Source organism: Delphinus delphis, chromosome 1 (assembly GCF_949987515.2).
Source record: "Delphinus delphis chromosome 1, mDelDel1.2, whole genome shotgun sequence".
NCBI classification, from domain to species: Eukaryota; Metazoa; Chordata; class Mammalia; order Artiodactyla; family Delphinidae; genus Delphinus; species Delphinus delphis.
The window spans coordinates 146,950,540-146,970,974 of NC_082683.1; the positions used below are offsets into that span (position 1 = coordinate 146,950,540).

General features: G+C 40.6%; 1 protein-coding gene across 1 annotated transcript in view; it reads right to left on the reverse strand.

Annotated features, from left to right (window-relative positions):
- Positions 1-1,907: 1,907 nt before the first annotated feature.
- The window catches only part of HSD11B1 (hydroxysteroid 11-beta dehydrogenase 1), a 29,523-nt gene continuing 10,995 nt past the window's right edge, over positions 1,908-20,435 (reverse strand). Inside the window, exons 5-6 of the mRNA XM_059995367.1 lie at positions 4,057-4,200; positions 1,908-2,455 (exon numbers count right to left, since the gene is read on the reverse strand). Coding sequence (XP_059851350.1) covers positions 2,238-2,455; positions 4,057-4,200 — 362 coding nt within the window. The 3' untranslated portion in view covers positions 1,908-2,237. The remainder of the gene's footprint in view (positions 2,456-4,056; positions 4,201-20,435) is intronic.

Consider the following 20,435-nt stretch of genomic DNA (forward strand, 5'->3'; position numbering starts at 1 on the left):
TCAGTGTGGTGGCTTGATTAGGATTGGGGAAGGATCGTGATGCAAACATTTCAGATTGGTGACGACAGGGTTTTGACATCAGGTTCCAAAGAGCCTTGAAGAGAATAGCCATTTGATGCTGTCTATTGAAAAGCTGAGCATTTTTAAATGCGTTTGCAACATTTATCTTCCTGGACAGAAATTGCTTGGAAGAGTAAGGTCATGCTGCTGAAGACAAGGGAATTGTAATGTCCAGGTTAGTGAAGACAGCAAATGATGAGGGTGTCAATGGTATTGGTTCTCAGACCTAATTTCTGAGATCATCGCCTTCGGATTCTGGGGAAAACCTCATGTAGTAAGATGTTTAACCTGTACCCAAGCAAATGCTAAGTCGCTTTTAATATTGTCCCCACCCTTCAGTTAAGGAATTATTGCACTCTATGTCATCAACAAAGTCTGTGAAGAGGGATCCTCATTTCTACAGGAGACTGAAGAGTGTTAATCTGACTGGTCAGAAACCAAGACATCTACTAGACCTCATTTTACATGTGTATGTGTGTGTGTGTGTGTGTATTATGCTATATAGTCAGAAACCAGACTTCACGTTTCTGGTCCATTTTCTCACACACAGGTTCAGTCAGGTCTCTCCTGCTCCCTTTACCCTGGACATAACCTGGGAAGGTCCATGTTATGGACTGAGAAAGGTCCAGCCATATTCACACTCCCAGATCCAACTCCTTGTATATGCGGCTGGCAGCTCAATGGACTCCAATCTGTTCTGCTGACCAGCCATTTCAATTAAGAAGTGAGAAAAGGAAATTTACCCTACACTTCCAGACCCACGTCTTGTGTCCCAGCATTACTTCCCGTGGAAACTCTCCATTTGGGAGTGTTGGGTTTGTGCTGGATATGCACCATCTATCCCTCCTCTCCATCCTTTTCCACCCCGCTCTGTGTATGGGTATGCTGACCTGTATGGTTTATATCAATCTACACTTTGCCCCTTTGTTCACCTAATAGAAAATACCAGGCAGAAATCAGAGGGAGGGAAGTGAATGAGGCTGGTATATTTATTTCCCCAGATCCCTCCCCTGTGGTCCTTGATGGGCTGATGGTATCCTTTAACTGAATGTCATAGCTCCTGTCATGTGGCACTCTGCAAACACTTCTTTCTATCTGGGCTTTTATAACAGTTCTCACCTCTTTTCCCAATGGTGGGCCTAGGGTTGGAAATAGCTGCAACTAACCCTGAGATGCTACATTACCTCTGTGATTTCCCTATAACCTTGCCCACACTTTTGTAAAAAATCTCCTTTTCATTAGCCTCTACTAAAATTATCCAGTTTGCCACTCTTACCTGTTGGGGGACCTGGCCAATATAGGGCTTTGTTGAGTTGTTAATGTTTTGTTTCCTCTTTGGTTGTAGTCACGTGATGCCTGGCAAGTGTTTGATAGATATTTGTTGAATGAATGAATGACTAAATGTGTGAGTTGAATGAATGAATGACTAAATGTGTGAGTGACAGGATTTGAACTCCAACCCCTCCTCTACAGACTTCTAATATACTACTGAGCTTTCACATGTAGAGTACAGTTGCTTGATGCACTCTGAGTACAATAAACAAGTGCAGGTGCTGTGGCTCCAGTTTCCAGGAACCTCCACTTCTTTGGATTTGCCCTGGTTGTTCAGACCCAGATGTCCTCCTTCCCAGAGGAGCAGTATGAAATAATATAAAGAGTATCTGAAATATACAAAATGGTAAAGACACAATGTTCACTAAATGAAGAGTAGGATGATTTCTTCCACTCAAAAAAAGATAAGAGGTTCATATCACAAAATAAGAAATGTACACTGAAAAGTTTCACATGTATAGGTCATGGTTTTAATGGAGCCGTACTGAATAAACTGAAGTTACAGCCATGAGGTATGAATTTATAAAGTTTATGTGACCTTTATTATAACTGATATTGACTAAGCATTATAACATTATTACATATGAGATAAATTTGATATAACTATCTTGTAATTATATCTATTGTTACTATCAGGTTCACAATTGCTGGTTCATGACATTCATACACTTTCTACTGCATAAGTGTTAGAGGAGCTTCTTTAAATTTTGAGATGTGATATGTGACTTGCAACCCCCTGGGAACACTCATATCTCTCTGGGGAGATACCTTCAGGATGGAGCTCATGTAAATATCAGGCAGAATTGTTCCAAGCCCCCTTATCATGCCTAGCCCTAAGGAAGTACCTAGTTGTTTATAAATATTTCCATATTATAATTTCGTAAGGAGAGAAATTCCATGATCTTCCTCCCTGGATTTCCCAGCAGGAAAGGAGTCAAGACCGAACTGTCATAATATACTTCCTTTTGGCGCAGAGCTCCCCCTTTGATAATCTCCAGGGCACATTCTTCCTTTGGAGATGCTTCTGCATTGTATATCCCAGCAGTTCCTGTCATGGCTGTTTCTGTAGAACGACAAGAGAAGAGTGGGGTTATCTAAGACTAGCAGAGTCTACACGATAGAAGGCCTGCAGACACCAACAGCTTAGCTTTTAGGGGCTGTTGGCCAGTGCTTGCTCGGCAAGGTCCACGGGCCCTGGCAGGAATACGTGGAGAAGACTGGGTATGTTTAGGGCCTATTGGGCAAAGAGAGGCTTAGTGTTCATATGGGCCTCGTCTAACTGGATGAAGATTTGTGGAGGCAGCTGGAGGTTACTTGTTGGGAGATTTGAATCATACTCCTCTCGGGTGTTTTGGCTGGAGTGAGGGAGTAATATGGGGGAGCAGAATGAGGATAGAGGTCATATGATGGGAAGTGTCAGTGGGCAAAACCAGAGTGAGGTATGATAACGACTACTGATTTGTAAAAGGAAATGACGGGAGAGAATCCAGACCTTTGCTCCCTTGTCAACACCAATCACTTTCACTTAGAAGGAAACTCTTGTTACCTGCTCTCTTCCTCCAGGTATTCGTGTCCTTCTTGCCCAGCTTCTGTCTCTCTCTCCATCCTTGTTTCATTGTGTTTCCTTGTCTCTCTCTCGTTCTGTAACTACTACTCAATTTACTCAATTACTCTTAAATAAAGTTTTCTTTTAAAAAAAATTTTAATTTTTATTTATTTATTTGGCTACGCAGCATGTGGGATCTTAGTTCCCCAGCCAGGGACAGAAACCATGCCCCCTGCAGTGGAAGTGCGGAGTCTTAACCACTGGACCACAGGGAAGTCCCTTAAATAAAGAGTTTTCTTATCATACTTGCCACATGTTTTAGATAAACTTGCATTTGGACTTAAAGAAAAGTTGTAAAAATTGTGCAAAGTTTTTCCTTATATCCTTCAATCACAACAACATAACCATTGTACAATTATCAACAATAGATATGATAGAATTGGAACAACCTTACTAATTAAACTGCAGGCTTTATTTTTTCACTAATATCCTTTATATAGTCCAGGATCTTATCCAGGATTTCACTTAGTAGTAATTTCTTCTTATTTTCCCTCTTATCTCTGACAGTTCCTTAGTCTTTCCTTGTCTCTCATGGCCTTGATGCTGTTGAAGAGTACTGTTCAACTGATTTGTGTAATGCCCCTCAATTTGGGTTTGTCCACTGTTCTTATAATTAGAATGAAGTTATGAATTTTGGGTAAGAATACCCCCAAAATGATACTGTGTCCTTCTCAGTGCATCATATCAAAGGGTTCATGATATCTATGTCTTATTACTGGTGTATTATTAAGGAAAACAAACTCACATTTGATAAGTCTCACATAGGAAAGTAATGGCCATTGAGTTTTCATGAGGACATAAGGTGTTTAGAATAGGGTCATATGATGAGTGTGGTGTCACTCAGTTCACTTGGTGGTCAGAATGGAAAGAAGGGTCAAAGAGCAGTCAGAGGCTCCACTAATGACAGTGGAGCCCCTTCATTAAAGGGAGAATAGCGCTGTCACTGGTTTTCAGTGCATGACACATGACGATATCAGGGAGTTCAGCACCCTCTTTACCCACAATGGTAAGAAAGGCAATCCATCTACAGGCCATTTATTCCAATCTCTTGACCTTACCTGTGTCTATGAGGCCAAGGATACAGAGGGTGATCGACACATTGACATTGGTCACTGCATATTCCACCCTGATAGAGGAGAAGAACCCATCCAGAGCAAACTTGCTTGCAGAATAGGCAGCAATAAGTGGATTAGCTGTTTTCCCTAAATGATATAGAGATGGGTTAACACGGGGACCTATTTCAACTCTGACAGAGCTGATCTGTGTTTTATCAGTAGCAGGCTTTGTAACCCCTGTGAAGTCCTTTTACCCTTTGAATCTTAGTTTTTCTCTACTCCCCAAAGAGATTATTATGCTGTGTTGAATTTCTGAAAGAGAAAAAACATTAAGGTACCAGAGAAACTCCCCTTGATGAGACTGGGATGCAGTGTGGAGTGGGCTGCAGGAAAGCCTTCATTGAAGAGGGATTAGTTAGATTTTTAGTAAAGATAGTAAATATGTGGATTATGAAAGACCCATGTAATTCCACAGCTGCTAACTTTTCCACCTCTGACCCAAGAGCGCTGGAAGGGTTTGGCAAGGGCTGTCTACACAGAAACCTATCACTGATCTACTTTCTATGCAAGGGGAATGAAAACTCCTGTCTTTGTTTTCTACTCCATATCACTTTTCTTACTTTCATCAGCCTGGTTAATTCTCACTCAGTTTTTTGGAGGATATGTGGACATATGCCTGATAGCATAACCTATTCGTTATACCCTTTCCAAGATGAGAGAGTAGTGGTGTCCTGAGACCTTAGACTCTTTGCTCAGCATTATTATAACAGCTACTTTAAAATCCTTGTCTGCTAATTCTAAAATCTGGGTCATTTGAGGACTGATACCCATTGATTGCCTTTCCCTCCTGAGTATGGGTCACATATTCCTATTCTTGTATGTGCAGTAATTTTTCATTGTATCCTTGATATTGTAAGAGTCTCTGGATTCTATCATATTCCTCCAAAGAGTATTCATTTTTATTTTTTAGTTTTTGGTAGGCAGTTAACTTGGCTGAAACTCTGTGTCTCTTGCAGTAAGTACCAGATGAAATCTCTGTTTAATATTTGAATCTTAACTGGGCTTCTTGGTATCTACACTGCCCTGTGAGTATTTCAGGGGACAAATAGAGATTAGAGAAGGGTTTACAGACAGAATTTGGTGCTCTTGCACTGTGGCTCTTTCCTTTCTGGGCTGTCTCCCTTCACTTTCCAGCTGCTACAGAAACCCCAAACTCTTCCTTCTGCTTTTACAAGGTAGTAAGATGGCAGATTTCAATCCTAAAAATGACACTGATTGGGGTCTGCCCTTGAGCACGAGCTACAAAATTGGGAAACTCATCTAGTGTCATTTCCCTCTTTCAAGTGCCAACAACTCTCCAGTTTCTTCTTTTGATTCTTCTCTTCAGTGCTTTCAATGGTTGTTTTCTGTATTTTGTCTAAGTTTGTTATCTGGAGAAGGTTGGTCTATTAGGTATTACCCTGCCATTATTGGAATTGGAACCTCTCTGAGTTTTTAAAATATAATGATGTTTCCAATTCCAATTCCATTCTTCCAATGAAGGAAGAATGATTTATTCAGTAAAGATGCTGGGAAAGTTGGTTAACTAATTGGAACAAATTGTTAGCTCTTTGTTTTATGTCATATATCAGAAAATGATCCATGGAAAATTATGGCAGGTGGTATTGTCTACCCAATATCCATTTCCCTTTCTTTAATAAAAGAATCTAATTTTGTTCAGGATAGCAATGTATTCAGATAAAAATATTTACTTCTTCAAGATTCCCTTGCTCTTTTGGGTAGTCATGTGATCTAAATCTGGCCAATGAGAAATCTAGTAGTTGGGGTCTCCAGGAAAGATATTGATTACCTGATAAACTAGACGGATTCAGGTGACATGCAGCTTTTACATTTTGCCCTTTCTCTTTTTTTCTAAGTAGACTACAGATGTGATGCCTAAAATTGCAGTAGTCATTTATGAACTTGAGGAAAAGCTGTATATTAATTATATAATTAAGGATTATAGAACAAAAATGCGGGATGAGCTTAGATTCTTGAAGATATAGTAAGTCCATCAAACCAGCCCTGAACTTATTACCTGAGAAAAGGAAATCCTATTTAGTGTTAAGCCATTTTAAGTGGAGTTTTTGTTACATGTGGAGCAGAATGAATCTCCTGACTGATGAAAACATTCAATCATAGAAAGATAATATAGGCAAACACTTACCAGATTCTCGTTTGTGAAAAATCATTCTAACATAAAAGTAAAAAAACATGTAAAGGCAAAGAATATTTTATTAAACACAATGTAAAATTTCTATATGCCAAAACGGTAACTATACTAATTTCACTATAAAGATAAAGGGTAAATGATAAACTAGAAAATAATTTTCAACATATTAGTCAGACAAAAGCTTAATATCATCAATCTTTAGTATATAAAGAACTCTTAAAAATTCAAAAAATACAAACAAATCTCTGTAGGGAAACACTCCATCCTCAATCCTCAATCATGAGTTTTGGCTTGAGATAACTCTACAGTCAAGTTCCAGGAATGGGTGTGTAACACAGGATGGCCAATCAGAGTTTCTGATACCACTGGGTTACTGACTAGTCTAAGGCTGGACCAAAGACCCAAGCAGGGCATCAAGATACATTGTTGTTGCTTAACAAGAAATCAGTTCCCTTTTCTTCCTCTGTATCAGAACCCCAACTGAATTCATGTTTCCACCTGTTGCAGAGACTGCAGTATTCTCTCCAAATATCTTCTGCCCCTCTTCCTTGGCAGTAGAATCCCGGATTTGTAGCTGGGCTCCGTTATCTGGAATAAAGTCCACACTTCTCAGCTTCTTTCAGCCAGATGGTGCCAAATGACTAAGTACCATCCAATAAGTTGTACACAAAAGTGTGTCACGTGATTTCTGGGATATGTCCTTAAAGGAAGAAATCAGTCTCTCCCTTCTCAATCCTTCCTCCTTCTTGGTTCCTGAAGGTTGACCCCAGAACTATCATGGACCTTGAAGTAGAAGCCATATGTTGAGAATGGCAGAGCATTTAGAGAAAAGGAAGGAACCTGGGTGACCATGGAGCTGCCATCCTAGCCCTATACTGCTTACCTCCAGACTTGATTTGCCTTTTAACTTATTACATCCACTGTTACTTTAGGTTTTCTGTGTCAGAGAGCTACACCTAATCCGTGTTGGGAGTCTCCCTCACTTTTATGTAGCCCATGTGCCAAAGGAAAGCTGATACCACCTCTAACTCTAGGGGTGGCTTGTATGATTTATTTAATACCATCCTCCTTGCCCATGATTGTTACTGGAATGGGCATGGGGCCCAGTTTGGACCAATGAGACTTGAGCGGAATCTTGTTGGAGTGTCTGGGAAAGTGCTTCTCCTTGTGGGAGAGTTTCTTAAAGTAGAAATCCTGTTTCTCTTCTGCTGGACATTTCCGTGTATGGATATGAGGGCTGAAATTGCTACATCTATCTCACTGTCAGCCTGAGGATGAAGCCACACATGGAGGAGAGCAGAGCCAAGAGAGTCACGGGGACCCTGAGCTTGAGCCAAGTCAGTTGCCTGCCCTGCATCTGGACTTCCACTTATGTCAATAATTTTCCTGTTGTTTAAGTCAAAAATAGATCCAAATTGTTTATAAGAATAGCACAATTGTCAAAACTATGAGTTCTCGAGTTAGATGACCTGGGTGTGAAATCCCAAGTATGCCATTTCTTAGCTGTAATATGTGGATAATAATATTACTAAGCTGAAGTAATCCATGTAGTAGACTTAGGACAAACTGACACTTAGTAAATGCTATTATTAGTAGTATTAGTATTTCAAATTGGTGAGAAAAGCATGAGCTGTTCCAAAAATCACGTTGGAACAAATAGCTAGCTATTTGGAGAAAAGAAAAATGCCATTCTAATAAATAAATTCAAATTATATTAGAGAATATATGTGGAAAATAAGATAATAAAATATGTGTGAATATATAACCTCAAGGTAAAAGATATTCTTTTTGTGGTACGCGGGCCTCTCAGTGCTGTGGCCTCTCCCGTTGCAGAGCACAGGCTCCGGACGCGCAGGCTCAACGGCCATGGCTCGCAGGCCCAGTCGCTTCGCGGCACGTGGGATCCCCCGGACTGGATCCGGGGCACGGACCCGCGTCCCCTGCATCGGCCTCTCTCAACCACTGCGCCACCAGGGAAGCCCCCGTTTTGTATTCTTGATTACGACCTAGGTAACGATCAAAATAATAAAAAGGATTCTAAGTTGTTTTGCAGGAGAAAAGGGACAGATTTTTTTTTTATTGTTGTTGTTCCTGAGAGGAAGGTGAGAAAAGAGAGAAAGGGAAAGAGGAAGAAAGGAGAGGGGTACGGAAGGAGCCATGGCAGAAGAGTTTTTGAAAAATTCATCAGATAGCTGTATGGTTTCAAAAAACGTTTTAAATGGTGAAGAGAAATACTGAATTGACATAGAGATGGCCAACAGGCACATGAAAAAATGCTCAACATTGCTAATCATTAGAGAAATGCAAATCAAAACTACAATGAGGCACCACCTCACACTGGTCAGAATGGCCATCATTAAAAAGTCTACAAATAATAAATGCTGGAGAGGGTGTGGAGGAAAGGGAACCCTCCTACCCTATTGGTGGAAATGTAAATTGGTACAGCCACTATGGAGAACAGTATGGAGGTTCCATAAAAACTAAAAATAGAGCTACCATGTGATCCTGCAATCCCACTCCTGGGCATATATCCAGAAAAAACTCTAATTTGAAAAGATACACACATGCCAATGTTCATTGCAGCACTATTTACAATAGCCAAGACATGGAATCACCTTAAATGTCCATCGAGAGATGAATGGATAAAGATGTGGTACGTGTGTGTGTGTGTGTGTATATAAAATGAAATATATATACATATAATGAAATGTTACTCAGCTATAAAAAGAATGAAATAATGTGATTTGCAACAATACGCATGGACCTTGAGATTATCATACTAAGTGAAGTAAGTCAGACAAAGATAAATATCATATGATATTGCCTATATGTGGAATCTAAAAAAAAAATTCAGATGAACTAATTTACAAAGCAGAAATAGACACACAGACATAGAAAACTTATGGTTACCAAAGGGGAAATGTGGGGAGGGATAAATTAGGAGTTTGGGATTAACATATACACACTACTATATATAAAATAGATAACCAACAAGGACCTACTATAATACAGGGAACAATACTCGCTATTTTGTAATAACTTATAATGGAAAAGAATCCGAAAAAGAATAGGTATATTATGTATAATTGAATCACTTTGCTGTACACCTGAGACTAACACACACACACACACACACACACACACACAAAATACTGAACTATTAGACAAGGGTCAAGATTGAACAGACTACTGAAAGTTTTTCATCTTTATTATGAAAATTATGCATGAGGTACACTTTAACCTACCTACCTATGGGCACTGTCAGTTTTTCAGCTGAAGGCTGCAGCTGTCATTGACATTCATTATAACCATATTTCATTTCTTAAATTTTGTGACCTGCCACTGATCTGCAAACCTTTAAACCAGTAGTTCTCATATTTAATTCCCGTAAGCACCATGTGTCAAGAACATGCAGTTTTGAGCCCACCTCTTCCTCAGAGTCTTCTAGTTGGTGTTTTAGGGTAGAGGCTGTGCTGAAGGGTTCAGTAGGAAAGAGGGTCATAAACCATATCTAGGGTAGTTTTAAAGGTGGATATGGGAGCAGGAAAGGTATGGCGACATAAGCTTATTGAACTTGATCTAGGAACTTACAGGAGAAATGGAGGGGGAAGGTCTTTGGAAGGGGCTGAAGTGTCTCACAATGATAAGTGGATGAGCCGTCAGTAAATTATGAGTTGTTGGATCTCTTTAAAGCTCATACTAGTATGATCAGGGAAAACATCTGTCCCAAATCTAAAGTGGATATTCAGGTGAAGAAACATATTGGACTAACCAGGAAACTTCACCTGCAGGAGGTAAGTTCTGAGCTCTGCTTTGATGAAAGAAAGTGCAGGAAGGGCCAGGTTGGTGGGGGAATGGTTTGTACAAAGACTAGGGGTGGGAATGAGTTAGTTACAATGAAAAGCCAAAGGAACAAGAAAAATAGCAACAAAGTTTATTATATTTTCTCCTCTGTAGAAGTAAAGGCTTGTAAGCACTTATCCAAAGCCCTTAGGGCCTGATGTGTTATGGAATTATTTTTGGAATTTAGTAGATGGAGTGAGGCTTACACAGTGTATTCCATAACACTCCCAGTAGGGCCTGGGGAGGCATCCTGTAAGCAAACACATTATTATTTCTGCACTAAGATATTTGAAAGTTCACACAGAGATAAAGGCTTTAAGTAGCCTCACTTTAGTTCAAGTTAAATTAATTACAGTAAGTCCGTTACATACAAACGAGTTCTGTTCCGAGAGCGCGTTCCTAAGTCCACTTTGTTCGTAAGTCCAGCAAAATTAGCCTATGTACCCAACTAACACAATCGGCTATATAGTACTGTACTGTAATAGGTTTATAATACTTTTCACACAAATAATACATAAAAAACAAACAAACACAAAAAAACAACGAAAACATTTTTAATCTTATAGTATAGTACCTTGAAAGGTACAGTAGTACAGTACAACAGCTGGCATACAAGGGCTGGCATCGAGTGAACAGGCAAGAAGAGTTACTGACTGGAGGAGGGAGAGGAGGTGGGAGGTGGTAGAGCTGAAGGATCGTCAGCGATAGGAGACGGGCGGCGAGCTGCCATTTCACTCACGCCTGACATTGATGGCACAGGTTCTGGCTCCTTGGTGGATTCAGTTCTATCTACCTTCTTGAAAAAACGATCCAGTGATGTCTGGGTAGTAGCTCTTTTTTTTTCTCGTCATAGATGACACGGTGGCACTGGATTGCATTCTGAATGGCTGCTGCAACCTTCATGTACCGTTCTACATTCGGGTCCTGTGCCTCAAAAACTAACAGTGCCTCCTCAGATAAAGAAAATCCCCTTGCCATTTCCTGCGTCGTGAATCTCTTTGGTTCTTCAGTTACTTCTCCCTCTTGTCTCTCTTTGTCCTTTTTCTGGACCTTCAATACCATCAGGTCCTCATTAGTAAGCTCCTCATGTGGCACATAAACAGTACTGTACAGTAAAGTACACAAAAGCACAACCACTTGTAGAGGATGCACGTACGTAACAATGTACACCAGACACGTGAACTAACTTACATGCCTGGACATTCGAATGCATGTTCGCATCTTTGAAAGTTTGCAACTTGAAGGTTCGTATGTAGGGGATTTACTTGCATATAGAATTAATTTAAAAATCCTTGGTTTTCAGAGTGTTTTTTTTTTTCTTTTACCCCACACAGCTTTTTGGATTTTTGGAAATTGCAGATAAAGGATTGTAAACCAGTCTAGGCTCGCTAAAGGAAAGCTGAAACATATCAAAAAATAGAAAAAAGAGGAAAGAGGAAAAAACCTCCTAGGTTCTCACGATTCCAAACAATCTTGGTGCATTTCGTTAAAGTCTTGTTTTCTCTTCACAGCACTATTAATCATCTCCCCACATAATGCTAATTAGCTTGTGTGAGGAAACCTTTGCATTCTGCTCTAGGTGAGATACATTTTGAAGTTTCAGAGAGCTGAAAAGGGCAAAAGCCCTCTAAAAACACAAACTTTTATTTTTCAGAAAGGATCTTTGAGCTAAGGGGCCCTGGTCAAAATGGAATAAATAATATGTAACCGGATGTTAAAATACGACTTTTCCTGCTCTAATTTCAGCTGAGGTTCAAAGACTGAGAACATAGTAAATGGCGAAAGCCTCCGTATTCTGAAGGGAGGTTCCAGACTACCTGTGCACCTTATGTAGGATGTGGCAACACAAACAAACCCCCCCCAAAACCCTAAACATAAAATCTAGTTTGCAACACGTAAACCCTTAACCATCCCAAGGGAATAAAAAGGACTGAAGGTGAAGAGGTTGGAAAGGACAGGCGTTAGGGAGAGGAAAAGAACAGTGTCTCAATGAGCTTCCAAGAAGAAGGAGTTAATCCTTGTGAGAGGAGCTTCAAGGGCACCTCGTGGAGAACTTGTCCCCAGGAATTTGAGGGCCACTAAGGGCTGGGGTTTGACCCAACCTGAGAGGCGCTGGTTACGGGCAAGGCCACTGCAGAGCTAGTGCAAATTGTGTCGTACGTAAGGGAACTCTCCCTGTGGGGGGCCTGAATTCCAGCCCACACTCTGCTTGCCAACCTGCGGGTCTTGTCCCAGGGCTCATCCTTTCTCCCCTAGAGTCATTTCCAGTCCTGCCCAAAAGGACAGCCCTATGTGATAAGTGTATTCGCCTGTACTCCCACTGTATTCTCAGAGTCTGAGGGAAATAACGTAAGCAAGTGCTGCCCAGCTCAAAGGAAGAACTCTCAATATCCCAGCAAGGACCTCCAGAGAACCCATGAAAGCACCCAGTGGAAGAGTCAGGTGTGGTCATCCTCCCAGTCCAGAGAACATGAGCTTTCAACATGCACTGTGTCCAGAGGAGACTGATGCTGTAATAGCTGGGTACCAGCCAAGGAAGATCTTTCCTACCCTGAACTTTTCTTCCCTGCATCCTCCCTTTCCTTTTATAGAAGAGGCTAGAGGGAGCCTGATGAGTAGGGAGATGCGGAACAGGAGGAAAAGTTGAACACATGTCTCTTTCCTATCCCAGGTCTCCTATGACAACAGGTTCAAGCTTGATGAGGGGAGAAGCTTTACTTAAATTACAAATGAATGGACATTTTAATTACTAAAGTGAGACCTTTCCTGAGACTGGAAGCAGCTGGAGGATCTTTTATTATCCTAGAGTGTTGCCATCTGCCCTCAATCACAGCCAGGTTCAGAGAAGAACTCACCCATAGAACAGGTCTGAAGGAAAGAATAAATTTGTTTTCTGATTGCACCTTACGAGATCCACCGTTCAACCATTGCTCATAAAAAATATGCCAGAATATGAACCTAATTAAATCAAATGAATAACTGAATGAATGAATAAATAAAACAAACAAATAAATAAACTGTTCTAATATGCATGACTCAGTCATGAAAGTGAAGGGATTAGAAGCCTGAGTGCTTTTGGTCAGGATTAAGTTTTGGTTTACGTCGGGAGAATGGAGCCTGCAGTGAGTTTTATCTTCCGGGAAGTTTTAGACCACAAAGAACCAAAGCTATGGTGACCGTATTTCCTGAAGCAAAATATGGGACATGGAATCTGACAAATAAGAGTGCAGACTTGGTGATAAATGGGACAGACTGCAATTAGCTCTGTCCCAGAAACGCAGGGACTTAGCCACTGTAGAAACAGCAAGAGCCAGAGAGCTGGCAGATCAGCTGCGCGCTGGAGCTTGTTAGCTGAGCAGAAGAGGTCGAAAGCAGGCCTCGGTGCTTTTGTTCATCCACTCCACACCCTCCATCCCCAACTGCTTTGCTGAGATTTTGAAATGATTTCCATTTCAAAGGCAGATTTTAAACTACTTTAATTGAGAACTCGGAAGAAAGTGCACAGGATTGAAAAGCTTCATTCCTGCATGCCCTTAGACTTTCAGAGTGACCCCAGGAAAATGTGCCACATCCTCTGTTGAGCAAGCCCCAGCTTGAGGTTCATCATGCCTCAAAGCCTGGGTCCTGCCCATTTTTTCTAGCTCTTCCTAGAATATTTTTTCTCAGCTAGGACCCTCATGGTCTAAACTCTTTAGTTGTTTGGGTTGAGTTGGGTGCTAAAGATAAATCCATCTCTTTACTCCAAGCTTTGGTAACCTGAGGTGTCGTCATAGGTATTGAGACAACCCATCGTTATCCAATAATAATTGAAATAATGGGAATGGATGGGATTGTCCAGGGAGAGTATGTCGGGTGAAAAGAGACACAAGGGCTTACAATGGAAAGAATCCTGAGGAAACCAACAAGACAGAACTGAGACAGGCAGTCAGAGCAGCTAGAGGAAACCCAGGGAAGGATTTTGGCTGAAGACAAGAGAGTGTATGGTGTAGAATCAGCACAAAATCCTGCAGAGATGAGATAAAACCTATAAAATTTCACAAGGCAACTTTGGCAAGAGCATATCTGTGCAGGTACAGGACCTGGGAAATGTAGCTCCTCCTTAGATCCTTAGCACATCTCCCAAGGCAAGAATAAAAGAATAGATTTTAAGAACCCCCATAGTTGAAAGGTGGACCCAAACCAGTTCCACCAGCATCACCACCTCTCCCACATGCAGCCTAAATAGTTGTACTTGGAGAGAGGAGAGTTGTCAGTGTCCTATGTGTTCATCCACCAGAGGTCAGTTCATCCACTAAGGGTCAGGTTCATCCACCAAGGGTCAGGGGAGGCATTTGCATTGCCTTCATCTTAATCAGCATGAGAGGGACATCAAGAGGATTTTTTGGAGACCTTTACAAGTATCCTGGATACTTGGGGATTGGTATTTGACACACACCTGGAAGTCTAAAGGCAAGAGGCAGGGCTGGAACTGCTCTAGCTTGAGAGTGGATCTGAGTGCATTGTGGGATCAAATATATCCACACACAGCACGCTTCCCAGAGACCTGGGAAGGGTGAAGGGGGACTGGCTTGGTGTCACCTACTCAGGGATGGTGGGTGGACTGGGTCAAGAAGGCTGGATTTATTGAAGCCCTGGAGCTGAGGAGGACACTTAAAGGAGTGAGCTAGAGGGACCACTGTTCAGGCCAAGGGGGTCTCCTGCAGGGGATCTCTGAGGAACCCACAATAAAGCCCCACAGAATCCACCCTCACTTCCCCCAAGTCAATAGAGCCCTAAGGTGGGGATTTTTTTTTCTTTTGAAATAATTTCAGATCTATGGAGGAGTTGCAAGAATAGTACAAATGACCCACCCCTCTTCCTGAACTATTTGAGAGTAATTGCTATAATTTAGGTAGTTGCTGACCTGATACCCCATCACTCCTGGATATGTTAGCATGCATTTCCTACATGTAGGGACATTCTCCTACATAACCATCCAAACGAAGAAAGTAATTTATTAGTTTCTTAGAACTGCTGTAATACATTACAATAAGCTGGATGACTTAAGACAACAGAAATGTATTTTCTCACGGTTCTGAAGACCAGAAGTCTGAAATCAAGGTGTTGGCAAGGCTGCACTCTTTCCAAAGGCTCTAGGGGAGGGAGAATCTTCCTTTGCCTCTTCCAGCTTCTAATGGCTGTCAGCATTCCTTACAGCTGCAAACTCTGCCTCTATCTTCACGTGGACCTCTCCTTGTTTCCTTCTGTCCTTGTCTTCTCTTCTGTCTCTTACAAGGACACTTGTCATTGGTTTTAGGGTCCACCCAGATAATCTTGGATGATATATTGCAAGATCCTTAACTTAATCACACCTGAAAAGGCCTTTTTTTCCCAAATAAGGTCATCTACACAAGTTCAGGGAGTTTGGATGTAGACATATCTTCTGAAGGCCACCATTCAACCTACTCCATCAACATTGATGTATCCATTTCATCTAGTCCAAAGATCCCATTCAAGTTTGTCACATGTCCCAATGATATTCTTTATAGCAAAGAATTCAATCAAGGATCACATGTTGCGTATAGTTGTCATGACTCTTTAGCTTCCTTCAAGCTGGAACATTCTCTAGTCTTTCCTTGACTTTCATGAGTTTGACACTGTCAAAGAGTATGCCAGTCATTTTGTACTGGAGTTGGTTTATCCTGGATCATGAGAGCTGGTTGTGCAATTTTCATGAGTTTTGCAAGCAAGTTGATCTTGATATGGCTATCAAGAGATTATTTACACCATGGAAATGCTACCAAGCAGAGTTCTTAATGTTCCCCTTCTGAAGAGCTAGTTGGTAAACATTTACCAGCTCACTGCAGATGAATGTCCCTCAGTTTGGATTTCTCTGTTTCCTATGATCTGATTCAGGCATATATTTTTGGCAGAATCATACAAATAATTATCTTCTTTTCACACTGTATCCCATAAAATTATACACGATTTCGATTTATTCCATTACTGGCGATGTTAAGTAACTTTGATCATTTGATTCAGGTGGTGTCTGTCCGGTCTCTCCACTGTAAAATTACTCTTTTTTTCTTCTGTAATCAATAAGTATTTTGTAGGATGATATTTTTTTTGTTTTTTAAAAAAATATTTTAACCATTTTTAATTCTACAGTTCAGTGGCATTAAGTACATTCACATTGTTGGGCAACTATCACCACTTTTTATCTTCAGAACTCTTTTCGTCTTGCAAAATGGAAACTCTGTACCTATTAAACAATAACTCCCCACTCCCCCGTCCTCTGAGTCTCTGGCAACCACCATTTTACTTTCTCTCTATGGCCTTGACTACTCTCGGTACTCATAAGTTTAATCATGCAGTATTTGTCTTTTTGTGACTGAGTTACTTCACTTAGAGTAATGTTCTCAGGGTTTATCCATGTTGTAGCATATATCAAAATTTCCTTTCTTTTTAAGACTGAATTGTATATATGTACCACAATTCAAGTTGCTTATCTATTATCTGTTGATGGACAATTGGGTTGCTTCCATGTTTTAGCTATTGTGAATAATTCTGCCATGAATGTGAGGGTACAAATATCTCTTTAAGACTCTGCTTTCCAAACATATTGATTCACTGTGTTGTACACCTGAAACTAATATAACATTGTAAAGCAACTATACTTCAACTTAAAAAAAGAAGGAAAAAAAGAAGAAAAGACTCTGCTTTCAATTCTTTTGAGTATATACCCAGGAGTGGAATTTCTGGATCATATGGCAATTCTATTTTTAATTTTTGGAGGAACCTCCATCTATTTTCCACAGCAGCTGCAACATTCTACATTCCCACCAACAACAGTGCACAAGAGTTCCAATTTCTTCACATCCTTGTCAACAGATGTTATTTTTTGTTTGTTTTTGATATAGGCCATCCTAACAGTTGTGAGGTGATATCTTCTTGTGGTTTCAATTTGCATTTCTCTGATAATTAGTGATGTTGAGCATTTTTCATATACCTGTTGTCCATTTGTATGTCTTCTCTGGAGAAGTGCCTATTCAAGTCCTTTGCCCATTTTTCAATCAGGTTGTTGGGTAGGGTGGTACTTTGAGACTATGTAAATACTATGTTTCTTATTAAACTTTTACCCACTAGGTTTAGCATCGATTTATGCTTCCTGGATAAATTATTACTATGATAGTTGCCAAATGGTGATTTTACTAATTTCATTATTCCATCTATATTTATCACTTGGCTTTTTATTGTATGGGAAAACCTTCTTCTCTCCCCATTTATTTATTCATGTATTTATTTATATGATTTTGAATTCTTATTGTATGTAAAGGTTTATAATCTGTTATTATCTTTACTATTTATTTGAATGTCCAAGTGGTCCCAGATTTGGCTAGTGGGAGCCCATGAGAAGTTTCTGTGTTCTAGTAATGTGTCCCTATTTTTCTTTGAGCAGTTCTTTACTTACAGACACAACGAGATTTTCGGGTTCATCTTTCTGGCCATTGTCCTGGAATCAACCTTTTCTCCAGAAAGTCTTGGTTTCTTTTCGTGGAGAATGATATTTAGAAACTAAGATCTGGGTGCTAAGTGTGCTCCCAGGGCCTCTCAGATGACAGAGGTAGGGAATATATGCACTCATATATAGACACATATATCTATATTTCCATATCTATCCATGTATATTAAAAACTATTGATTCATACCAACACCTCCAATTCCAATTCAACATCACTGGATTCATTCTAATTTTCTTATTTTCATATTTATAACTCCAAAAGTGAGAGCCTAGCTTCTGTTATCCTCAATAGATACTACTTATTTGATTAGTGATCCTGTATGTGTGTATTCTTCAGTGGCTTCTGTGCCCTCTACGTGGATGCCCTCTCCAGTGTATCTGGGCTCTGACACCCCCATGCCAGGCTACACAGATGCCCTCTTCACTCCACATTGGCCTGCTCCATTGCAGCCCCCTTGCACATATCCTCTTTGCCTTTCTTAGTTCTGACACCCCGTGCCAGATTATCCAAAGGCTATGCAAGCAACTCAGACATGTCTACCATTGCCTACCTTGCTTCTAGCCTCACTCTGCCTTCTCTCAGCATGGCTTTGCTGATTAGACCTGAGTCAATGTCTGTACCTCTCTAGGCTGGTCTTCATAAATAATTTGGGGGGTTGACTTATAAAATTCAGCTGAGCCAGTTAGACACCCCTTCTTTGGGGGGAAGTTTAGAGTTGGAAAATCGAGAGACCAAGAATGTTGGCAATGGGGTTGAAGTCAAGAGTGCACTGAGAACTGTCATGCTGAGAAAGGACTGTAACAGCCAGATTGAACTCTGTCTCAAATGAAGCAGAGCTTAATAGGGAGAGAAGGAAGAGGAGCAGATGTGCTGAGGGAAGCTGGTATGACCTGACCATGCTACCTCTGGGATATCCCAGCTGCAGTTCCCCCAAGGCCAGTTGTCTCCCTAGGGATGGACTGAGACAGATGTGTGCCCAGTGTGGGCCAGTAATTTGGCAGCCCTTCAAATAATACTCTTTAAATATTGTTCACATTTAATTATTTAGTGAGTACAGGGAAAGACTAATTTTCTAATGCTATAAGTAAAGGATTTATTATATACACTTATTACATGGAAGTTCCTGAACCAGACAACTTCATGGAAAAACGTTAAATAATTTAAAACCCATGTAATCAACTCAACTCTGCCATACGTTAATCGGAATTTGACTTCAGGCACATGTCCATTGCCTATTTTCAGCATTGGTAGCTTTGCTTGTAGGTGCATAGACACATTGAAAAAAATCCTACAACAAATGTTTTTGTGCGTACATCTATGACTGGATTGATGATTATTCCTTGACAGATCCTTAACATTATATTTGCTGGGTGAAGTTGGAACCGAGCAGAACCCTGCAGACTCCACACTACCCCAAGTACAAGAGCCCCTCTATGTCCCCTGCCTCTTGTTTGTAGGAAACCTGAAGTCTCCCAGGTCTCCTACAGTCACAAAAGAGCGGGCTCGAGAAGTCAAAGATTAGGACAATAGAGTCACAGACTCAGTGTCTCATGCACACTCCTGAGCTGTTTTTCAGATACTATAACTGCTGCCAGAGGACATGACATAAGCTGCTCCATCTTGATCAGTACTAAGTATATGACTAATGCAATTCCAAGAACTGGCCTCAAGAGAATGGGATTAACATTATTGCTCATAATGATCTATATCTTTGTGGTCATCAAAATAATTATAGCTTGCTCTGCCTGTATATGTAAGTGGGCAATTAAACTTGTCAGCAAAGAGATGCTACAGACCCATGCTGATATCTTCAACTCTGAAAATACGGCACCCTATGCGAGCATGAAGAAGTTACGGAAGATGGACCTTTGCTCCTAATCCCATAGAAATGGAATGATGCTGGACAGTGGGGAACTGAAAGCAGCTCTTTTGCCTCTTTCCTGTTTGCCCATTTCTGTTCCCGTCTAACCTTGAAAGAACCTAATTATAAGAATGAGATCACTAGACAATTTAAACTAACTTCTGACTTATGTGTTCCTGAATGCACACCACGCCTTGCCTAAGCTGTTGATTCTTTTCCTAGATGAAAAGAATTAAGAATGGAGAATTAAGTGGTTAAAGAGTGACTAGCTCTCTCCCCCCAATAACCCTCTTAGCAATCCTGCAGGCAGAACACAAGGGCAAGATAACATCTGAAGAGTCAGCCAGCCTGCACGAACGCAATGGAGAATGATGCAGAACCCAACTTCCTGCCTCGATGATTCACTGGGATTCTTCCCCCGCTTTTTCCCTTTAAAAACTGTCATGGCTGAGCAGATTCTTTGGAGTTGGTCTCCGGACATGAGTCCACCTTCTCCTTAGATTGCTGGCTTTTCTGATTAAAGTGACTTTCCTTTCTACTGACACTTGCTTCTTGAATTATTGGCTTTTGAGTGGCGAGCAGCCGAACCTGAGTTCAGTAACAAAATCATGGGAACACTTGAGGCTACATATTGAATATAGAATATTCATATTCTACATATAGAATGCATATGGCTAGATTGCTTTAGGTAAGATGAAAAATGAAGGACTAGACTTTTAAAAATCAATAGTGAAATCAGTTAAAATGAATAAAAGAACTATACCCTTTCCCATCATCTCACACCTATTTTGTGGAGTTAACAAAGTTTGCAACAATTTACAATGTTGTAGGCAAACAAAAGACCAAAACAAACAAGAAAAAACAATACCTCCACCCGCTCCATGGTATTTAATAGTTTGAATTTTGTGTTTTAGTACTTTCAGTCATTTCAATTTATTTGTTTACTTGTGAGATGGAGTACAAT